At 35.1% G+C, this 23597-nt stretch overlaps 1 protein-coding gene across 4 annotated transcripts in view; it reads right to left on the minus strand.

Moving 5' to 3' along the window:
* The window catches only part of FMN1 (formin 1), a 171928-nt gene that overhangs the window by 45925 nt on the left and 102406 nt on the right, over positions 1 to 23597 (minus strand). For all 4 annotated transcript variants that reach the window (XM_053980206.1, XM_053980207.1, XM_053980205.1 and 1 more), the window contains exons 9-14: positions 16139 to 16200; positions 13888 to 13976; positions 9113 to 9242; positions 7516 to 7662; positions 4420 to 4479; positions 2389 to 2509 (exon numbers count right to left, since the gene is read on the minus strand). In XM_053980206.1, the coding sequence (XP_053836181.1) occupies positions 2389 to 2509; positions 4420 to 4479; positions 7516 to 7662; positions 9113 to 9242; positions 13888 to 13976; positions 16139 to 16200 (609 nt within the window). The remainder of the gene's footprint in view (positions 1 to 2388; positions 2510 to 4419; positions 4480 to 7515; positions 7663 to 9112; positions 9243 to 13887; positions 13977 to 16138; positions 16201 to 23597) is intronic.

The raw sequence follows: 23597 nt of genomic DNA on the forward strand, positions 1-23597 counted from the left end.
TGCGTCTAACTTCAGTCTAATCCCTTCAGAGTAAAGTTAGCCTGTACCTTTAAAGTCTAATCTGAAAGATTTAAAAATAGCAAATTACATGGAACTCAATCTGAAAAGGATGAAAGGGTTTGTACTCCATCTAGATCTGAAATTTTGGTTCCACAGTGTCTAGGTATTTCAAACCAGAGGTTTATACTATGAGGTTTATAAGACATGACACTTACGATAATTCCATCTTTCCTATGTTAATATCCATGTTAGAAACATAAATTAATGCCTTGATAAACTAGTCAAATATATTTTTAAATATTAAATGACAACTAATACGAAAAGCAACTATCAAAATTGCCATTTCAGTTGCAAGAAATTATATGCTGCTTTTTTTTTTATCATTCCATACAAATCTCAGAAAAAAGGGAAGACACTAACAGGAACATTAGTTCATTACCTAATGACACAATGAAAACCTCTTTTCCATTTATTACCTTTGTCTCATCCCACTTCCAAGGTAATCTGCTCGAGACTACCTTAGCCAACAAACTGTGAAACAAATCCAATGTACCCTATAACACAGGCAGCCCCAGTTAATATTGTTCAAATTATTTACATCTGAAGGGCCGCGCCTGTCTGGATAGCTGGGCCCGACGATTCTCTGGACTTGGTTTCTGCTACTCACATCTGTTTCAGCTTTAGACTTTCACTGGTATTCTGCCAGCAGCCACAACTTTTTAATGGCTACAATAAACTACAGAGACTCATCAAATCTTTGTTGTACGTGTTAAAATTATAACCTCTTCAATTAAAATTCTGATTTAAAAATTAACTAGAGCATTAACCGAAGAAAAAAATTGGAAAGTGAATCTTTGAAAGATTGTTTCTTTGTTTAAATGTAAGAGAAATAATCACAGGAATGCTTTTTAGAATCTGTTGCATATTTCTAAGTGATAAAATACCAACATCTGAAAACATTTCCACAACCTTTTTGGTTTCACATCTTTGCTGTCATTAACTTTGTATCTTAATTGTTTTGGCTGGCTTTAACATACACCTTTACAGAGAATTACAGAAACAACCTCAAGATAACAATTTTTCTAGATTTGCTAAAGATACCTACAAAACTTTGATTTAGAAAATAGAAAGCAGAAGTTTTTATTTTAAAAAAAATCAGCTTTTCCTACTCGCTGTTTGTGCCTTTGCAATGCAGAACAAATATGATGTGAATGCCCCAGCCTCAGTGCACCTCCTGCACGACTAAGATGTATGACAGCAAGACTACATGCTGAAAAAGTACAAGATCAAACAAAGATCATGTTTCTGCAAAAACTAGCCCAAAAGAGGGCAGGCCAAGGGGCTTACAGGGCCAAGCGATGAGAGGAGATAGAGCACTCACTTATGCCTGGGTTGAACAAACAACAACTGATACTTTCCTACCACTATTAACCTTTGAAATTATCCTAAGGATGGCAGTGACCTAATCCAGCAATTCCTAGCTGTAAGGATAAACTATTTTGTAACGGTTTTCAGCGCCTTGCATTGAAAAAATTTGAAAACAATTATCTTGTTCAACTCTGATTATAAAAGGAATTTTCTAGTCTGGTGCAAGCGTGTAAATCTAAATGTAAAAGTTTTTACACATTTTTATGCAGATCTCCACCCTAATCTCCATCTTCTACACAGAATTCCCTTAGTAAAATACAAACTTTTCTATAACAAGAAAAAGGCTTAAAATATTCAGTGATCATTTGCTGAATTTATTTTAGAAAATTGCATGTAGCACAAAATAAAAAAGAAACTGCTTGCAATACTTAAGAGAACAACCCTTCCTACTTTATTTCCACTCAGTACCTTGATTGATAGATGAGTTGGGTTTCTGAGCCCCTCTTTATAATAAACATTTTTAAATGTTTATTTTATGTCCCAGGGTGAAAATATTTTGGACTGGAGCTTTTCATTTCCCTTTGCTCTGCCTTGGCAAGCTGTGTTTTATTTCTACATTAATAGTATTCAACTCTTTCTTGTAGCTTTTAAATTGTTGTTATACAAGTACTGAAGAAAGTATTTATGTTATGGAGCCAACAGATATCTACAGTTAAACACAGTTCTGGAGAAGCCAGAGAAAAATTCACACATAACTGAAGGAATATTCAGAAAGATTTCTTCAGGGGCATTTAGATTGTAAAAGGGAAAATTACTTTTCAGGATCTCTACTTTCATTTTTATTAAGTCTTGAGTCAAATTTTTTTTCTTTCTAATTTATGTGAGTAATTTGTGCCACAGTGTAAAAACTCTAAATGAATCAACACTATAAACCTAATTAGCAATAAGAAAACCTCATAAAGATCACATTTTAAATGGCACTTTGTTGTTAGCAGAACAAATGTGAAAGTTCCCAGTTACCTTCTAGATCCCTCTTCAGTTTCCTTAAGTCTTTTATTAGGTCTTCAAATTTAACTTGGGAGGCCTGGAAAAAATCCTGTGGTTCTGGTAAAGGAAAAATACTCTTGTCTGTTCCTGCTTCCTAAACAAACAAACAAACAAACAGGCCACTATGAAAACTGAATGCATTTCCAGTGAAATAAGTAGCTTTAAAAAAAAAAAAAATCTCATCTATGAAACAGTGTTATAAAATTAAAAAGAACATATTTTAAATAATTCTTGCTAAAATAACATCCCATTCAAGATTAAATACTGACCATTCTGAATATTGAAACTTCCTTTTAGATGTTTTAAAACAAACTGTGCTCAATTTAAACTTTGAAACACCATTAAACACATAACATTTCAGTTAATTTTATGTCAATAAAGGTTTAGATAAGGGATTAGAAGTTTCTTAGAAAAAGATAACAGGAAGGCCCTTTTTAATGCAAGAAGGGATCTTATGCCAAACGTTTGTGGTTTCACTCTCTCACAATTCATTAAAAACATACAGACTTTATAAGCATAAATTGAAAACCCTATGAATATATTTCCTGAAGCAATTTACACAGATAAAATACACAGTTGAATGCTTATGTAGCAAAATAAATAACAGGGGTTAAAGCCTGTATGGGACCCCTAAGTACATACCTTATTTTTAGCACAGTAAGAAAAAATAATCAGAAGTAAAACAAATAAACAAGCAAAGCCAACAGAAGCCCTCCACAAAAAAAAAACAAAACAAAACCCACAGCAGCCAACTAACAAACAACTTTTACAAGGTTCAAAGCAATAGCTCCAGTGGAATTTTAGGAAGTAAAGTATGTATAAATGGTATTAATATGACATTGTTGTGTATAAGCATATATTTACTGAGTTTGAAATATGCATGGGTATCAGTAGGTAATAAAGAAAAATTCATAGGTTGGAGAGCTAATTGTTTAGTGAATAGGGAAAGAATAATTTTATTATTATAAAGATATAAACATATTGGTGGAGAAAGTGTAATGGATGATAATTACACTGTGTTTATTTCCTCCCAAGGAAGATACACTGTTTTGTTTCACAAAACTCTCTGAAATAAAATTATAGTATAGTAGGAATTTTGCAGAAATATTTCAAAAATTTAATTAAATATTTTAATAAATTAATTAGCATAAAAATCCCAATTCCCCCCAAAACCCCAAACCAACAGAACCACCAAGAGAAAACACAAGAAAAAAGGAAGAGAAACAAACAAACCCAAAAACCTTAAAGAAAGAATACTGATAGAGATCTGCATATCTGAGGGCTTATAACTCATCAATTCAACAAACTTATTTGAGAATTAAAAAAAAGAAAAAAAAAGAAAATAAAATAGTTGAATATCATGGTTAAAATCATTTAATAGCAACATTTTCATTTAAAATACAATAGTTCAAATTTTACACTCAATAAGTTTGACTATTGCAAATACAAAATATATATATTTAATACAAAAAATATATATATTTAATATATGAATGTATATAATACATATAAATGCATATACAGAGGAGTATCACACCCAATAGAATGTAACTCACAGCAGCATTTCAACCCCTAACTTCACCCCCATCAGCTGACTCATCTATTTTAAAATATCACCCTGTCCTTGCATTTTTTGTCCTAAGACAGGATTCATGCTTCTGCCTTCCAATCGTAACATCAGAAGAAATTCTACAATGTTACAGCCACTCAGATGTAATAAGGCAGGGGTGGAGTGACCACATGTCCAGTCTGCAACAGACACAGCTAACTGCCTGCAGTGGTTCCCTCAACAACCAATGTAAAAATTTCCCAAGTCCTATCTTGAAACTTATAGCAAGTTTCATGCCTATTGAGGTATACAACTATTATAAGAAAGCAAAAGAAATGGATTTTATTTTCCCATCAGAGGTACTATGTTCAGATTTATATAAAGCTGCTACAAACCCTTTTACCATCTCTTAAAGAAACCCAGTTTTGGAGAGGCTGATAGAGCAAATTCTTTACCTTATCACAATGGCGTAGGTAATATATGACGACATAATCCACAAGATTAATACCATTATCCTAGGAAAAATTCAAGAATGTGTGATTAACACTCATTCAATGTGTGAAAATGTACTCTATTTAAAATTAAATGAATTATTATTTTATATTGCTGTGAGAAACAGGATTCACAATACTTTTTAGTCTTAGCATTACTGACCAAAAAAATTTAATCTTTTACAACATCGACTTCATCGTACCACTACTAGATTCAGAGTTTATTTTGGTTTTAAATACCAGGCAAAAATACATGCAGAGAAGAATACATGGGATAAGTTTTTAATGTAATAATAGAGGGAATAACAGAAAAATAACATTAACTCAAATAACAATATTATTCAATAATACTACTCCTAAAAATAGTGTCAACTAAAGATTCCAGTCACCTCAGATACATTAATGTGAACAGGATTTCTTGATTCCTATAATCTCAATAATCTATAAGGAAGATCTGAAAAAGGCATAGATACTTTACATATTTTATTTTAAATATGAAATCAGATAGCATTCAACCAAGAAGTATATTTCATGCCCTGTTACCATACAAATATGGATTTTAATTCTCACTTTATGGAATGTTCCTGCACACAACTGTAAACAGTATTTTATTTTGTTACATGTCATTGGGTCAGAATGGGCCAGATGAACTAAGGAAAAGTTATATATTACATTCAGCAATATAAAAGAACTATGATAAAGGGAATTATATCTGGAATGCCTTTGAAGTTTTTTGGATGTGTTTTCATATTTTATATTGACAGGTATCAGAACAAACATTTGTATGTGAACAATGTCTGACTTCCTGTACAGAGCTGCCTTGTCTATATGAGAGTCTGCTGCACATTATATTTTATTAGTATCATACACCAGCAAAATTCTTAACTAAGTAAGTCACTGCTGTCATGCAGAAAAAGCCACCCTGCATGTTTAAGAGTATTAGAAGCCATTACTGGCAGGTCAAAAAATCTCTATAAAAAGTAATTTTCTAAGTTCATATGACAATAAATTACTTTTATGTAAAATAAGAGGTACTTAGCAGTGGCTAAATTATTCTGGCTACCAGGAAACGGTAAATAATTTAGTCTTTTAGCTTATTTCAGTAAGGAAGAAGTCTTACATAGTTATATTTTATATCAGTTACTCCTTTTCATAATGCATAATTTTGGAACAAGCTTGCTAAATTCAGCCACATTGGAAAGTCCCAGAGATTATTAAATTCTATGAAGTTTATAGGTAGATAAAAGGATGACACTAAAGCTAGCAGTTCTACTGAGAAAAGTCAGGCAAAGCTGAGTTTTACATTTTTCTTCAAGGCAGCTAGCCAGCCAACAAACGCCTGAGTAATGGGAAACTTGGCCTGGTTCTAGTTAAGCTGCTGTTTGTACTATGTCTTATCCATGCAGTAGGACCAGGAAAAAAGTGGTTATATGGAACAGCTGAACCATCACAGTGAAGATAAAAGTAAGAATTAGAATCATGGAATCATTTCAGCTGAAAAATACCTTTAACATCATTGAGTTCAACTGAAAATCCAGCACTTTCAAGTCTTTCACTAAACTATATTCCTAAGTGCCACCGCCAGGGTCGTTGATTCCACCACGTCCCTGGACAGCTCCCTGGACACCTCCCTGGTGTTCCAATGCCTTATAACCCTTTCAGTGAAGAAATTTTTCCTAATATCCAAGCTAAACTACCTTTGAAAGAACTTGAGGCTGTTTCCTCTCATCCTATTGTTTGTTACTTGGGAGAAGACACTAACCCCCACCTGGTTACAGCCTCTTTTCAGGGAGTTGTAGAGAGTGACAAGGTTTCACCTGACCCTCCTTTCCTCGTGCTAAACTACTCCAGCTTCCTCAGCTGCTCCTTGTAAGAGTTGTGCTCCAGTTTTGTTGATCTTTGGATATGCTCCAGCACCTCAATGTCTTTAGGAGAGAAAGGACTCAAATCCTTTGGAAGAAGCTTTCATTAAAACACTGAACAATTTATTAAATGTGTTTCTACACTTCGTTAATGATGATAAAAGTAAAACAAGTAAAACAAAATGCTTCTTTTGCTGACATTGCCTGTCTCACAAACGCATTCCTGTGTACATGAAGCATAATAGGGAACAAAATCTTAAAATCTCCATCTCTTGTAGTCAAGAAAGCACTTCACATAAGAAAAGTAGAAGAGCATGAAAGATTTTTTTCCTCACACTCTGAGTCTATACAACATCAGCAGAAAATTAACTCCTTTGCTGCTTCCTACATCCATGTGGTCTCTAGGTATGTTTTGCAAAGAATGACTTGGAGCGGTGTTTCCATTGCCTATATAATCTAACACTTCGTGCTCTGCCCTACTGAAATAAGAAACAAAGTAATCTCATCTGAGAAGGTGTCTAGCCTTTCAGCCTGACTTTGATCCTAGCATGACTAATCAAAAACCAGCTAGTGCTTCTCAATTTTTTACAAAATAATTTACTGCCATCTATGAGCATTTTCTCATGCATGCCACTCAAACTTCATGTCCTACATCCATTTAACTGACTATTAAAACAAAGACTGAAAGTATCTTGTTGGGTGCGACATCTCTTTGATCCTTACACATAACTTGTTAGTGTATACACTACAATGAACAATTGCTGGTATTTTGTTTTTAAATCTAATTTTTAAAGAGTTTTTATTTACACAGAGAAACCTTCATTTAAGAGCATGAAAAAAGAATGGGGACATTTACTGGAGAAGACTTGAGCAGTCTGTGCTCTCTCACTTCTCTCTATCCTACTGTTACTAAGTTCCTGCAAATAAAAGAGACACAAAGAAGTTCTCAGATAAGGTAATTATCCTAGTAGTATTGAACTCCTTTCTTTGAAGGAGAAATTAGATATTCAGGAAACATATACATGTGCCAGAGAAGGAGGTGAAAAGCTAAGAGAAAAAAAGAATGAAAACTGTACAAAGCACCTTGCTTTTTCAAGCAAGAATAGTAAGAAATAAAAGATTAACTTCTCACAGATTAAGGAACAATTAAAAAAAATCACTTCAGAAAAATTATCTTTAACCAAACATTTGTACTTACTCTGCTTTTGACATCCTTTAGTTTGGGGAGTATTTCCAAACCAAACCCATCAGCTTGACCTCGGGTCCTATTCCCTCCATTCATATAATTTCCAAAAGCCAGAATCAAGCCCAAAATTTCCTTTACACTTTTCATGCTCAGCAATGCCTGGAAAATGGATACTGTAAATGGTCTGTAAATTCGGTTGATATAAAAATTTTAATCGCTAATATAAAATATTATTTTCATTTTATTTTTGCTGAAGTTTTTTTCTTGTCTGTTTTTACCTTGGTAGGTAAGGGAAGCTGAAGCTGGTGCAATAATCAAAACTTTAAGAGAACCGTTTTTTAGGCTGTATCTCTGTAAGATCATATGTTTAATGTAATCCATATGAAGCAAATTATATGGCACCAAATAATATGTCAATGACAAAAAGATTAATGGAAGATTTCTAAACGTTCTCAGAACACTTCAAAAATCTTACAGACAAGGAGGTGGTTTATCATTAGTTTGCATCATGCACAGTCAAATGGAGATGTGCTATTTTTGCTGCCACCAGGTTAGACTCAGCCTGTCACTGAGTCTGCTTGTCATGGATCTGAAAATTCACATTCCTGGATCCATACTTAATCCAGATATAAGAGAGCTAAGAACTAACTAATTTCATGCCTCAGAACAGAAAACAGTTCTAGGAACACAGTGTAGAACTAGTAAATTATTGTCAGCTACATATAAAGACATCCGTCAGTTGACAATCAGAGGCCACAGGCATAATTCTTAACCATGTAGCCTTATACCCTGGATAAATCAGTTTCAATGTCAACTCCTCATAATTGAACTGAAGGCAATACGGCTTTCCCTATCTCATACAGCACTGATTCTTTATTTATACCTCCTTTAGAAAGGAAAAGCACAAGTAACTATTTCTATTGCACAGAATTCCAAAGGGGTAGAGCATGGGTACTCTGTGAAAGCAAAGCTAATCAAAAACTACTCTTCAAATTAGAAAAAAAAAATGTAATTACTTTTCTGATTAGGATGTTAGACCTTTAGGCCACTATTTAATTTCTCTCCTGATTTGCACCTTGTTCTACTTTTCATAATTTATTTGTTATAATTTAAAAATCTTGTCCTTAGTCTTAAATAGTGTGGAAATATTAGGTAGAGCTTTGTCCTATACTAAAAATTATGCTTTATCAGGGTTACCAGAAATTAAGAGATGCCAAGGGAAAGTAATAAGATAATGAACATGACAAGCATCTATTGGCAGTAACAGCTGTATGCAAATAAAAGGCAGTTTACAAGGCATTGTACTAAGCTTGTCTTATATTTGATTCTTAGTTAATGGAGATTATCTATTATCTAACTTAATATGCAAAGTAATAAAAATCTACCATTTAAATACAAATAAATATCTATGTACTCCATGGGGCATCACACACAATTCACTTTCCTGCTTCCCTCTTCCTTTTGTTCTTTTAAGCTGTTAAAAATTTACTACAGTTTTATTTCCTAAAATGCCAGTAAGTAAGATCCAGGTTCCTCACTTATGGTATAAAAGAAGCATAAATATTCTAAAATATATTTAAATTTTAATTTAGCTTTCATTAGGACTTACCTTGGAAACACGAGTCACGATATCTACTTTGCGGTGCACTGATGTTATCCCTTCAGAGAAAACCGACTGGAAGATAATACACTGAGCTCGTTCTGCAAAGTTGGGGATTTGAGACAGCTCATACAGAAATCTGGGGAGAAAAAAGGACTATTAATGAATCTTTATAATTCTTCTCGGTGGGGTACATAATGGATCAAAGCCTGCAGTATCATGAAATATACATGCATTTTTTCCTATTTCAATCAAATCTGTCAGAATTTATAATTGTTATATTCCTTATGCTAAGAATGCATAAAAAATCCTATTAATGTCAAGAAAAAGGCAAGACATTAATTATTATCATATAAACCCATTGACTATCATAGCTGCACAGTAATAAACAGAAGTATGTCAAACTTAAGGGAAAATCTACATAGCACTACCTATATAACTACTTATGCAGTCTTGTATCCCTTAAAAATGTGCTCAGAAATACAGAACTCAATATATTCCTACAAATTAATTTCATAATATAAAATTTCTGCCGCCAGCTTTCTTCTGATTCTTAGCATCAATTTTCTTTTTCTAATTTGCACCATACTTTTAATCATATAGCAGCATGTTTTATGGGAATACACCTAGCTGTGTATTTAGCTCTAAAATACTTGAAGGGCCTATCTGCCCTCAGTCACTGTTCAGCAAAGTTATTAAGTCTTCATCTCCTCTATATCTGTCCTCACAGGTGTATATTCCTCATGACTCTGTTGTAGCTTTCCGTCTGTTAACTTTTGGTAAATAAAAATAAATGGAGGCATATTCAACAGCCGTAGTTCAGACTTCAAAAAATGAAAGCATCCCAAAGGCATGAATAATTCCTTCCTTTTCATCAATTTAATATATACGAGTTTGACTAATAATACAAGAAACTCTAGCATTTAGTATAGTAACAGTATATAGTAACAATAATTTGCTCTTATGTTTTGAATTTAAGATTTCAGAGATACACAACCTTTCTTGAAACCCAGAACCAAAGTTGTCTTTTGCTCCAATATCAATTTAGCATCAATCTTCTAATCTCCTGTCTACAGATATCCTTCAATTCCCCTTAATGCAATGCCGTAAAGATTTTTTTCTACCTCACTGAATTATAGGAAATTCAGTATTCAATTTATTATCTTGAATTCTTCTTAATTTAAATTATTTAGCCAATAGACCCGATTTTTCCAAATAATTTATTTTTCACAATAAATAATACCAGTATGTTTAAATCTGCTTTATACATTTCTCATGCATGCTAGGCTTTGCTGAGTACATAGTGACTGTTTAAAAAATCAGCAGAATTCACCTGTGACTGGTGTGAAATACTATGTTTTAATTGGAATACCATTTTTTTGTTTCTTTTTCTTTCTTGGCTGATGAAAAAACCTATTTGTGAGAGAAGGATCAGGGAGGCCCAGCTTGGCTCTTAGACTTAAGAAGTGGGAAAAAAGAAATGCCAAGCTGGTATTAATAAAAATGCTTCCTATTGGGAATGAATGGTATTGCCAGGAAAAAAAAAAGAGGGTATTTTGCACTTTGTGTGAGAGAAACAAAGGAAAGAAAAACCAAACTGCTTCATTAAAGTTCTAACATACATACAATTAAAAAGTTTAAATTTATAAAGTCAAATGACACATATTCTTGCCTTCCTGTGAAAAGAGAACTATTTCCCACATGGCTGACCATCCAATACAATGTCATTGTGCTAAGAGTTAAAAGAGCATCAGTGTAAAAAGATGCCTCCAGATTCTAGAATTTAGAGTATCCAAAGTAAATATCCAGACAGAACACTTATGACTGAAATCTGTCACGAAAACAATCTCAGTGACTACAAATGTAGCAACTAATCAAAAAGTCATAGCATGAAACTACGGCTGTCACAGCTAAACCACCAAATCAGATGGACAAAACTTCGAAGAGAAAAAAACATTTTTATTTCAATTTTACTCTGAGAAAAGTGTGATTTCAACTTAAAATAATGATGACGTAGCTGTGACATAGCTTTTGGATGGGTTTCTCATCACTACAAGTCTGATGGCCTAAAATAAACATAGAAAATATGCTGTGCATCTTCATGAGGTACATTGTATTCCTCTCTTTCAGAATCTGTAAATAAAAAATGCACTTACTTGAAAACTCCTTTAGCCTACCAAATCTTGTAGTTAAGGACTTGAGAGAATTTTCAAGCCAGGCCTATTGTTATGGTGTTAGTATAAGAGAGCATTCTTGCAGAACATGGACAAGGAAGGCTGATTCTAAGGAGGTAAACTAATTTTCATATCACATTGATCTGCATTTGAAGAAGATAAAATTTAGAAGCAATTTTTTGGGAAAAAGGTGTTTCTAATCCTGCAAGCTTCTAAGTACAACAGCAGGATTTAAACTGAAGTCCAAGTAGAACTGTCTTGAAAGAGAAGCAAGTGGCATTACTGGGACAGGGATTATAAATCACTCCCTAACTCCTGAATCAAACTACATTCAAACCAGTACCATATTTTGTTACTATTTCCTTTATTAGTACTTATTTCACAGTGGAGACGCCTACACAGACAATATACTACAACTAAATGGGGTGTCTTGGAAACGAGCTACAGCATCTGTATCCTGCTAGCAAAGCCCTAAACTGTGGCAAATTTTGCATATAAATCTTTATCATGGCAATTAATATTAGCATTTTAACAGCTACTATCACGAAGCATAATTTAGGAGGGGTATTGTTATGCTGCTGTCATACTTCCAGTTTGTACCAAATTTAACATACAAGCAAGACAAATAAAAATCATGTGTGCAGAAGAACGTCAGTGATACCACCGAAGCTTTTTATTTGTCTGGTAATCCAAGCACGTAAGAGTTTCCTTTAGACTTCAGTGAACTCAAATCAAAGGTTTCACTATATGAATGACTATTGTTAGTATGTGCAACTATTTGATAAATTATTTCATTTACACTTTTGTTCTGATCCTCATTAAAGGCAATACATGAGGCTTATGCCCCACAGCAAATATTTTTAATCACACATACAAATTTAGCACTTTTCTGTCTTTAACCTTTTATGGGGCTAATAAGTAAAGCACAGCTCCAATGAATCTCCAGTACTGCAGTTAGGTTGACTTAGAGGCTGACTGAGACCGGGGCACATGATCTACTGAGTTTTCAGAAAGCACATTATTTTGAAGGTCCAACAAAATTTACAGAAGTGCATAAAGATAGTTGTAAAAATAGCCCCTTAAGCTACCTTTTAAAAAGCTAGTTTTCTTAACCTATGTAGTTTAATAACAGGGTAAAAATGGGATACTTAAAACTTGCAGAAAGAGCACTGAGTAATAATTGATGAAAAAATAGCTTTTGTCTTTGATACTACTATTTCACTCTGAACCACCAGGCATAACTGCTTCATTTACAGTTCTTAATTATGGAACAATGATAGTATAAATCCAACTTTGTATTTAATTAAGATTAACCTCTCTCTACTATAAATTACAAAAAAGACAACCTCCTATAATCCTAGAGGTCTACAAGATTTGTATTCTCCAGAAGACAAAATGCATTCATATTTAACTTGGACATACAGTGAACAGACTGCCAAAGATTCAAGCTCTGGAAAACATCAGCTAGGCACACAATGTATCCTTATGCCTCAAGCCAAGGCAATGAAAGCCATGGATATAGGATGCAAAAGTAAGCTAGTATATAAACTTTACAGATATTTGTCTTCTTCAGACCTACTAAAGAACAATAGCCTCTCTTCATCAAGAGTAAGATAATAGCCTTATCTCCTAATATTTGCCTACTCCTTAGCGTGCAGTCACAAAGGAGTGTCTAGCTGTCTTATGTAAGGAGAAAAAGAAAAAAAATAATCTGTTCTTCAGCACTAACATTTTAATGGGAAAAAAAGGTATGAAAATACAGTAATTCTGACATTAATGAATCATATACCATCTCTATTTCAATTCTTCCTCCCCCTACCCTTTCTTACACCAGAGACAGCAGAAAAGACAAAAACAGAGAAGATGGAGCAGGAAACAAGATGACAGAGAGGCCTCTGGAAAGGAAGAATTGAAGAGGATAAGAGTACAAAAGAAAAAAGCAGTGAAGTAGCAGACGACAAAAAACACAGGTAGGCCAACATCTGAAATCAAATGCCTACACAAATATAAAATTCAGAATTACTGTTCTGTTCATAAATTCTTAGGATTCTTTCACATCTGTCTAAGGTGTATTACAACACAAGGAGCAACACTTAAGTTTTTCATCCTAACAGCTGTCACTGGCCACAACAGTGGCAGGAGAAGAACTGTGGCATCAGTCTTTTAGGTCTTCAGTGAAATTGACCAGAGTGTACGAGGTGTCTTTGGCCATAGGATCAACTCAAACCCTCTGTTCATGCAGCTTTTTCAAATAATTAACAACCAAAATCAGTCTTTCCCTGCTTTATGTAATGTTAATTTAGTAATAAATGCTCTAAAGGAAGGATAAGCCTTTTACAAATGTGAGAATGGGAACAAAAATCCTTACTGATTCAAGGTTACGTATTTTATCAGTTGTGGTGGTCAAAGTTGATGTGACTTTGTCATCACTCTGTCATGTCTGAAAAAAGTTTTGTGATAAGGGCAAATTTTTCATCATGTCTTGAAATACACAAAGCTTATAATTTTAGAAAAGCTCATAATTACCAAGAATTATGTATCAAAACGGCTTTCAACATATAATCAAAGGACTACATTATATAATGACAAACTATTAAAAAATAATCTTACTGTTCTGGTTTATCCAAAAGCTTCAGTTCCTCCTCTTTTGAAGTCTGATAATATTGCTTGATTTTCTCCAGTTCATCCTTTTGTGCTCTCTGAGTGAATTAATATAAACTAATTAGTTACTAATTAATAAGAAATTAATAAATTACTACTTTGCCTGTTGTTAGCAGGCAGCAATTATGTTTTTTTCACTGAGAAACATTTAGACTATGCAAAAGAGTGATGCTTAAATATCTATGATAAATTCCTTCAGTGCCTTATATGCCATTTACTACACAGGACCATCCCCAAGAGTCACTCCATGTGCCCAAGAATATTTTCCAAATACTTCTTGAACTCTGTCAGGCTGATTCTGTGACCACTTCTCTGGGGAGCCTCTTCCAGTGCCCAAACACCCTCAGGGTGATGACCCTTTTCCTAATACCTAACCTAATGTCCCCTGACATAACTTCAGGCCATTCCCTCAGGTCCTATGACTATCACTGCAAATAGAAGATCTTCCCCTCTTCCCCTTGTGAAGAAGCTGCAGCCAGCCATGAGGGCCCTCCCTCAGTCTCCTGCAGGTTGACAGGCCAAGTGACCTCAGCTGCTCCACATACGGCTTCCCCTCTAGACCCTTCCCGATCTTCATAGCCCTCCTTTGGATGCTAACACTTTGTTACACTGTGGCTCTCAGAACTGCCCCCAGCACTGGAGGTGAGGCCACCCCAGAGCAGAGCAGAGGGGACAATCCCCTCCCTTGCCCGGCTGTGATGCTGTGCCTGATGCACCCCAGGACACAGGTGGCCCTCCTGGCTGCCAGGGCACTGCTGACTCATGTTCAGCTTGCCATCGACCAGAAGCCCCATGTCCCTTTCCACAGAGCTTCTCTCCACTGTTTCACTCCCCAGAGTTGCCCCATCCCAGGTGCAGAATCTGTCACTTGCTTTTTTTTTAATTTCATGCAGTTAGTAATAGCACAACCCTCTGATTTGCCAGGGCCTCTCTGCCTTCAAGGGAGTCAATGGCTCCTCCCAGTTTAGGATCATCATCAAACTTACCTATACCAATACACATTCCAGTCCTGCATCCAAGTTGTTAAAGAAGATGTTGAAGAGCAAAGGGCTTAGGATAGAGCCCTGCAGAATGTCACTAGTGACAGGTCACCAGTCTGATGTCACCCCATTAATCATAACTCTTTACACCTAACCCATGAACCAGTTGTTCACCCATCACATGATGTCTTTATCCAACTGTGTGCTGGATATTTTATCCAAGAGGATATTGTGGGAGATAGCATTGACAGCTTTACTGAAATCCAAAAAGATTACATCAGCTGGCTTCCTTTGGTCATAGAATCACCAAATACGTTGAGTTGAAAGGGACCCATCAGGATCGTTGAGTACAACTCCTGGCCCTGCACAGGACACCCCAAGAATCACACCATGTGCCTGAGAGCATTGTCCAAACACTCTTCCAGTTGACTGGGACCTCTCCAGAGTTCCAAAAGCATTCAAGTATCATAAAGAAAAGGCCTTATAATGACATGACCTAGCTCTTTGAATATTCTTGGATGAATTCCACCAGGTCCCATAGACATATAGGGATCCAGCTGGAGCAGTACATCCCACAAGTTCAGAATTGACTGGGAGTTGATCAATCTCACAGTCATGGTCATCCAGCCCAGGGCACTGGGAGCCCTTCAGCCCCATCATCAGTGTTGAAGACAGAGGCAAAGAAAGCATTAAGACATCTTTTTGTCTATATCCGTGTTTGTGAAGTGGCCATCCTCATCCTGTAACCAGCTGATGCTATTTTTATACTGCCTTTTGCCATTAACATATTTTAAAAAACCTCTTTTTATTGTCCTCCACAGTTCTGTTCAGCTTCAACTCCAACTGAGCTTTGGCTGCACAAATTCTCTCCTTAGAGTGGCAAGCAGCATCTCTGTATTATCTCTGTATTCCTCCCACATCAGCTGACCTTGCCTTCACTGGGCATACGCATTCTTTTTTGCCTTGGCTCCAAAAAAAGATCCCAGCTTGGACAAAACAACCTTCTGCTTCATCTGCTTGAACTCTTAAATTTAGGAATTGCCTGCTCCTATGCCCGCCCTTCATAAGGTGGTATTTGAAAAATAATCTGCACTGACGGACCCCAGAACCTTCATAAGCATTTTCTCAAAGGACCTTACTCACTAGTTCCCTGAGCAGCCTGAAGTCTGTATCCAAAATACTTTGGCGATGAACCACATTTTTACCCCACCTTTACTTACATTTTCATATAGGGCTTCCAGTGTCTCCAGATCTACTACAGAGTCATCAACACACAATATAGCTGTATAGAATACAAACACAAATTAGACACCGGAAAACAAAAAATTAAGACTTAGTTCTTCTTCCTGAAAAATGTACCACAGGGTTCTAACCTAGATACAGGACATACATGTTTCCAGTTGATATTTTTTTTTTCAGCATTTCATTTTAATTTTTGTTCTGATGTCAAATCACAGTACTCCTGCAAGAATGTTCTATAAACTCTGTCTCAGGAGAGTAGAGTTCTAATTTTTCTCTCCAATATAAACAGCAGTCAAAGATGTGACCAGTCAAGCAGCCAGTTGATTGTGCAGCTGACCAGGAAGGAGAACATGAGAACAACTGATACCAGACAATGAACAGCACAGATTTCATGTTAGCTTAGAAGGCTGGATTGGAAGGAATTGAGAGTGAGGGCATTTAAGTCTCCCTGTGCACATGGGAAATCAGTGAGATATGCTTGTCTAGGAGCTAGCAATGTTGGTAAGTAGTCAAGCAGACAAACTTTCAAAGTTTGCAAGCTATAAATTTGCAAGCAGAAAAGATTGTGCTACAGTTTTTAAGTTATCTTCTACAAGTTCACATTTAAGTTAGCTTTATCCAACAGAAAACTATCCACATGACAATTTACAGATAAATCCTTTCCAACACCACACAGACACACATGCAGTATACTCTTCAGTGATTAATTATGCTTCATTACTAAAACTGAGAACTCTCAAAATGTTTCCTATCTTAGTTCCAAATATAACTGCATTTGGAATATATGACATAGGTGCTCCCAACATTTGCAAATCCCATACAATTTAGGCTACTGGTATTTGAAACCCTTGGTATTGGAAAATTGGCGTTGTAACTCTTCTGAAAACTAAATGGGATTGCTTCGTAGTGCTTTCTAACACACTCTAATGTTAAATTCCAGTAAGCTGAGAGATGCACAGTGGAATGGAAGTAATTCTGGATGTTTAAATTTTCCTCAAGATTCATAAGGGGACTAGGCACAATTTTTGAACTCATTACTTAAGCTTATCTATTACTGAGAACATTAATTCCGAAAAAAATCAAGAGCATAACCAGTGAGATGTTATTAGCTACTATGTGATAACTTTTAATTCAACTGCATTGTATTTCCTCAAATGATCCTTGACTGCTTATGAACTTAGAGGATTTTAAATGCTCTTGCTGCATTTGTAATCCATGTTTGAAAGGGGCATTGCACACATCTTTAAATAATTATTTAAAAGTAATAAGCTTTCGCCTGCTCTACCACCTACCCCATGATTTTACATTGTGAAATTAACCAGCAGGCTAGTAAATTTTCTCTGTGGCAGGCTAATTAATTTTATTAAAAGGTCCAGCGACATTTAGAATGCTTTAAAATCCTGCCTGTCAATTATTATTCCATCTGTTGACATTACACCTAGGTTAGAAGTAAAGAATTACACAGAAGACAGTATCAATGAAAAAAGCAGTATTTTCAACCATTTTTGTCTTACTGGAAAGATTCAAAACCCTCGAGACTGCAACCAACTGTAAAGCCTGAACCACTGACATTGACAAAAATCTTTGTTTAAAGAAAACTCCTTAGGATTTGAATTTACGAGATTCTCTCTTATCTCCTGCAAGACAGTTCCAAGAGTTGCACTATCTTCTGCATCATCCAATAAAATTTCAAAAGAACCTAAGAGATGGAAAATCTCTTGAAAAACTGGTTTCACAGTCCAATATATTTATTTGCAATATGCATATTGAGTTCAGAAACTTCCCCTTGTGGTTTAACTTTTATCCTATTTTAGCATATTCTGAAATCTGCTTACAAGGAGAAATTTACTAGTCCAGAGCTATCTAGAAAAAGCAACTTATTGGAGGCAATTTAAACTTGTATAAGAAATGCAAAGCATGTAATTGATAGTCAAATTTTTATGTACAGATCTATTATGATGACAGGAACTAGTTGGATAAAAACCCACTGTAATAAGAATATCAAGTGTTATACACCTAGCTGAATATTTTAGCCAGATATTTGTCACCAAAATGGCCCCAGAATCACAAAGTGGTTTTTAATGCTCTGTTATGTTACCCACGTTTCTGTACTCAACATCAGATCTAACAAATCAGCATTGTTTTGAAGTGACATGATAAAACAAAAAGTGTTTACAATAAAACTAATGAAATACAATCTGCTAAACCACATTTTTAGTAGAATTAATAACAATCAATTAGATATTGACATAAGTTATTTTCTCTCTTGGAGAGAGCATGAGATTGTATAAAAGTACTCAGAAAATATTTTCTGATTTACTTGCTATACAACCTGTACTGCTATTATTAGCAATGAATGCACAGACAGACAATTGCAGTTAAAAATCAAGCCATACAGCCGGACACCTTAGGATGTCAATGTATGTAGAGACATATTCCCAGTAAGTCAGAAGTATTGCCAAAATCCACATAACCTCCTTTATTTAATCTTTATACATTTTAATGTCTTAGCCCTTTTTTTTTCAATTCAAACTGATTGAACTGAATGCCATGCACATTTTGAGCAGAAGACAAAAATGAAAACATGCAAATTTATGAAGATTGGCCCATTTTTTGAAAAAAAGCATTAATTTTGAAAAGCTGGAAGAAATCCCAAAATTTACAGATGTCTTCATATTCTTCTTATTATTAAAATATGGCATGTGCAAATACATTCACAGTATTTTGTGTAAATTAGCTTGAATTGGGGCAGCTTAAAAAAACCCACTGCACTAGATCAAAGAAAGTAATTGTTTTGATTTTCACTTAAAGTAACAAAAGCTTTTTAATTTTTCTATGAAAAACAAAACCCACTTTTAATCACATGTATATTAACTTCATCAAAATTAATACAAACCTTGGTATGTTTTCCAAAAAGCTCTTTCTGATACAGTGAATTTAACCGTGATACTTTACTGCATTAAATCTCATTATATCTGGCTTACGTAAGTGTAAGTAATATAGGTGAAGTGTCATAAATCCACAAAAGAGGCTCCAAAACAATTAATAGCTATTACAATATCAATCATCATCGGTGGTTTTTACTTTCATCTTGCTTTCTAGTTAGCTGTCTTCCTTACACTGTCAGTTCAGTTAGAATATTTCACCTACACCTCACAATATGTCAGAAGGAAGTAGACTCATGCTGTGAAAAGCTGGTAATTTTATTGGGTTCCTCTACCTTTAAAAAATCTGTTACTTGGCCAAGTCTGGTTTCTGAGATCCTTTTTTGCAGGGAAATTGAGGCAAACATTTTTATGTTGCCTATGGTGTCTGCTCACAAGAAGAAGAATTTATATACACAAGGATCATTAGTGCAGGGTTGCACCCATTAGGATATAATAACCGTCAGCTAGGACAAAAAACAGATCAGCATCATGCATTCAAACTAACAGGCACACATAAAAATACTTGCCAGCTACATTTCACATACTAAGAGCATTTTTTCAAATATAAACTTATACCAAAGATTTTAACATACTAACTTCTAAAAAATGAATCTAACAGATTCTCTGCTGCATAGACTTTTCACATATTCTGATCAATTAAAAAATGTAAAGCGAAAAAAACCCTTAGAATTTAAAGCATACTGTGTGCAGTGTACATACAACTTTAGAACTTAGAGTTTAATATTTTCATATTTTTAATATGAAAAATATACTTACCTTCTCTAAATAAGCTTAAATACCAACATTTTTAAGGCTGAATCATATATAGCCTCACTCCTATTAAACACATTTTGGCTAAATCAGGATTTAAGTCCTGCTGACAGAGCTTACATATACTCAATAGTATCAAAACATTTAATGCAACAATTAGACTATGAAAAATGAAGGAATCACCTTAACTGCTCCCAAATTATAAAACAAAAGTATGTTAATTAAATAAAAGGAGCTTGCCAAAGCTCCATTTATTTGACGTGGAAGTACTTCGTTGTTTTAGCATTCTGCGTTCTGTTGAGTAAGGCTTGATTTCATAGGAACATGCAGCCCGTCATTAGGAAATTTAAATAAAATTGTGACTGACTTAGTCAATTAGATAATGATTGTTAAATACTTGGCAAAACTTCCTGTAATATCCAAATCCCTCTGGTTTACTTCTGACAAACTGATATGCTATCAACTTATTTAAAGGTTTTCTCCAGTATTAATTGCCATGCAACACAAAAAAAAATATACATAATAAAGAAGCACCATGGGCACAATGGAGGTTTAGGTAACTAAGAAAGCTCGAATCCTGCAAGAAGTCATGAACAAAAGATTCTGGCACTAATGTTAACCTATCCACATGCAATGGATGTCCAAAACAGCTTCATAAAAATGTACGTTGTAAATTATCCCAAAAAAGAGAAAAACATTTAATTTTAAATAAAATTATTTTCCAACTTCTGAGATGGGTATGTAGCTATCTTTATACTTCATGCATAGTATACAGAATATATAGAATACATATGTGTAATATTTTGGGTTGGTGGGAAAGTCACAAAACTTTGGAGCAACAGTTTAGATGTGCCATAAGGCATAACTTGCACTAAGACAATGCAAACCTATTTATAAATCTTCTATGGGCTCTTTTAGAGCAATCCCAGGATGATTAGAAATATAATACTGAATCAGAATGGTTATTAGACTGATCAGTCTGGTTGGGCTAATCTACAGTACACATTCTTCCAATTTTTTACTCCCGTATGCTGAAATGAAGGGGAAATCACGAAGTTGAAGGAAACCAGTCAGATGCTTCACTTCAAGCATTAGAAATAATCTCTATGCTAAGGATAAATGTTAAGTTCTCCCCTTTTCATACAGGCTATATTCTGTCAGCATTGTAGTGCTACAGCACAGCTACCATGGTTTTGGTAAAGGTAGCAGCAAAGTCTGCAGCTGTTCTGAGGGGAATATACTGCACTTTACCACCACAAAGGGTACAAAAAGCTATTAACTGTGCATCTGATGTGATCTACCACATCTCAAAGATTTAGTCCCATGGAGAATATACCAGCATGTATACCAGCAGACCATCTAGTTAATGGGCTCTGACAGCAACCAGCAATATTTGACAGTGAAATATGTCCCCAATGTAAAGAAGCAGAACTTCTGGTGCTCTACAATTTTAGTGGCAAAATGCAGGTACTGTGAATGTAGGGAGGGATTTGGGAGAATGACTCTTTTGAACATAAGACACCTACATTTTATCTACACCCCATTTTCTGTAACTAAAGGTTTTTCATCTGGGCTGCCCCATGATTTTGCCAGTTAATTCCTGAACAAGGATCTCAGTAGCTCATGGAAAGTCAGTACAGATGATATACACTGTAGAAAGGAGTATTACTGTGTGTTTTCCAGTGCACTGCTATTGCCAGCTACTATTTTGGAACTGTCTCAGTGAGAGGAATATTGCCCTGTAAAAGGTTGGGACAAGGACCCACACAGTATTTTCACATACAGCTATAATCAGCATTTCCCATTACAAACAAAACTGGAACACCTCGCTGTAGAGGGAGTTGTAGTATTTCAACACCAAAACCGCGATCCACAAGTTTGTCTCTCAAGTTGTAGTATTTCAGCTGAACAATGATATAAAACAGAAATGGATTGGTATGAAATGGAGATTACTTCTCTAAGTGTGGACACTTAAAGTGTACCTAACAAGTGATCTCTGCTATTCCTCATCTCTTTTTATAAAGGTTTTTAAAAAATGCAGAGAAGCAGCCTTAAAAATAATCTCAAACCTATGCACAATTTGATTACTGCTATTTGTCTTTTCAATATACAGATCCTATATAGCAAAGTGAGTCAGACAGATTTTCTGCCTGGTTCTTCTGCTCAGGAAATGAGTAATATTAATAGTGGTCTAACAAAAGACTTTACTGCCCTCACCAGTACCAGATTCATCAGTGCTCGGAACACTTAAGTACCAGGATTTGTTCTCTCACACTGAACAAAAAAGCTGAGTATTAGGACAGGTGCAGCATGACAGTGTTAACTTTCCCTGAGCATCATACACCACCAACACTACCCAAAATAATTATTTAATTTTACGCTGTCTTCTCCTTAGAATGTACTCAGAAGCAGTATGGATATAAACTTATCTGCAAAGGGATGATCTTCATTCTCTTAAACAAACATGTGTGGGAGATCCCCCTCCTGAAGTGTGCTGGCTGGCACATTATCAAATGCAAACTCAAACATCTGGATGCCAGATATGGCCACTTGCTTGTTTTGCACTGTTGAGTTATCTACAGAATATGCTGTGAAGCTATGTACTTTGATTTGAGAGGATAATCCTATGGATGCAGGAATTTCACACTATTTTAAAGGGAGATGCAATTTTTCTTGTGGTTACTTTTGTCTTCTCTGTATACAATTCTGCATGCATCTGTATGCACAGGGCAGTTCATCTGAGAATTTCTCTACCTGTATTCTGCAACTGCTGCCTAAGGTAGACTAATCAGTATAACACACATAGATCATACATTCATTTGTACATGACTTTACAACAAACATGGTAATAAAAGCTTAAAATAAAAATTAGATTTTTTTTTTCACTTCTGACTTTCTTTTGCTTCAGATTTCTACATTCTCCATTGTAAGTGGTCGAAGGCTATTAACTTTTCCCTGTTTTTCATGTACTGAATTATGCTATGGAAATTGGCACGAAAAAAGAGATGAGTGCTTAATTTGTATGTTAGAGATAGCTCTTTGCAACTCCACTTAAAAAAAAAAAAAAGTTGACATTCATGACCCATCGATTACATGCTTTTTTTGGCTAGGTGTTGTCATGCACCATTTAGGCTATTATGAATTCTTTTCATCCAGTGCATTGATTACAGCAGTCTTCAAATAATTTGTCTGCTGAGAGGTGGGACAGCCCACAGATTTAAATTACACAAAATACTATGGAATTAACAGACATTAAAACAGAAACAAGCATAATTCTACTGTTGTCTTCAGAGTAATACACATTTCTAAAGGTCCTCTCTACAGAACAATGTTTGCCCTGAGTTTTGTGAACTGGTTTTTCACCCTAGATAGTTTCTGAACACATATTTTGATTAGAATCAGTCAGACTGCTTTGTTAGTATAATTTTTAACAAGTTTCACTAATGGTATTCCCAAATCCTGATGGCAGGTCCTAGCTGTTTCCATAAGCAAGAGGCAGCATATCCTATTGCTGCCTTGAGCAACACATGTGGTGACGGGCCAGTCATTTGCTACCTCAGACAAGAATGGGCGATGAGTTCTAAACTTTTCTTCAGTGACAGCACTTGTTTTGGTGTCTTTCTTCTACAACACTCTGATTTTCATTAAACTTGTAGGTCTACATTAGCTATGTCTACAACTGCAAGTAGTGTAGTCTTATTTAGAAATGGATCTGTAGACAGCAACAGTTCACACTATA

The sequence above is a fragment of the Vidua macroura genome, chromosome 6 (assembly GCF_024509145.1).
Source record: "Vidua macroura isolate BioBank_ID:100142 chromosome 6, ASM2450914v1, whole genome shotgun sequence".
In the NCBI taxonomy this organism is placed as follows: Eukaryota; Metazoa; Chordata; class Aves; order Passeriformes; family Viduidae; genus Vidua; species Vidua macroura.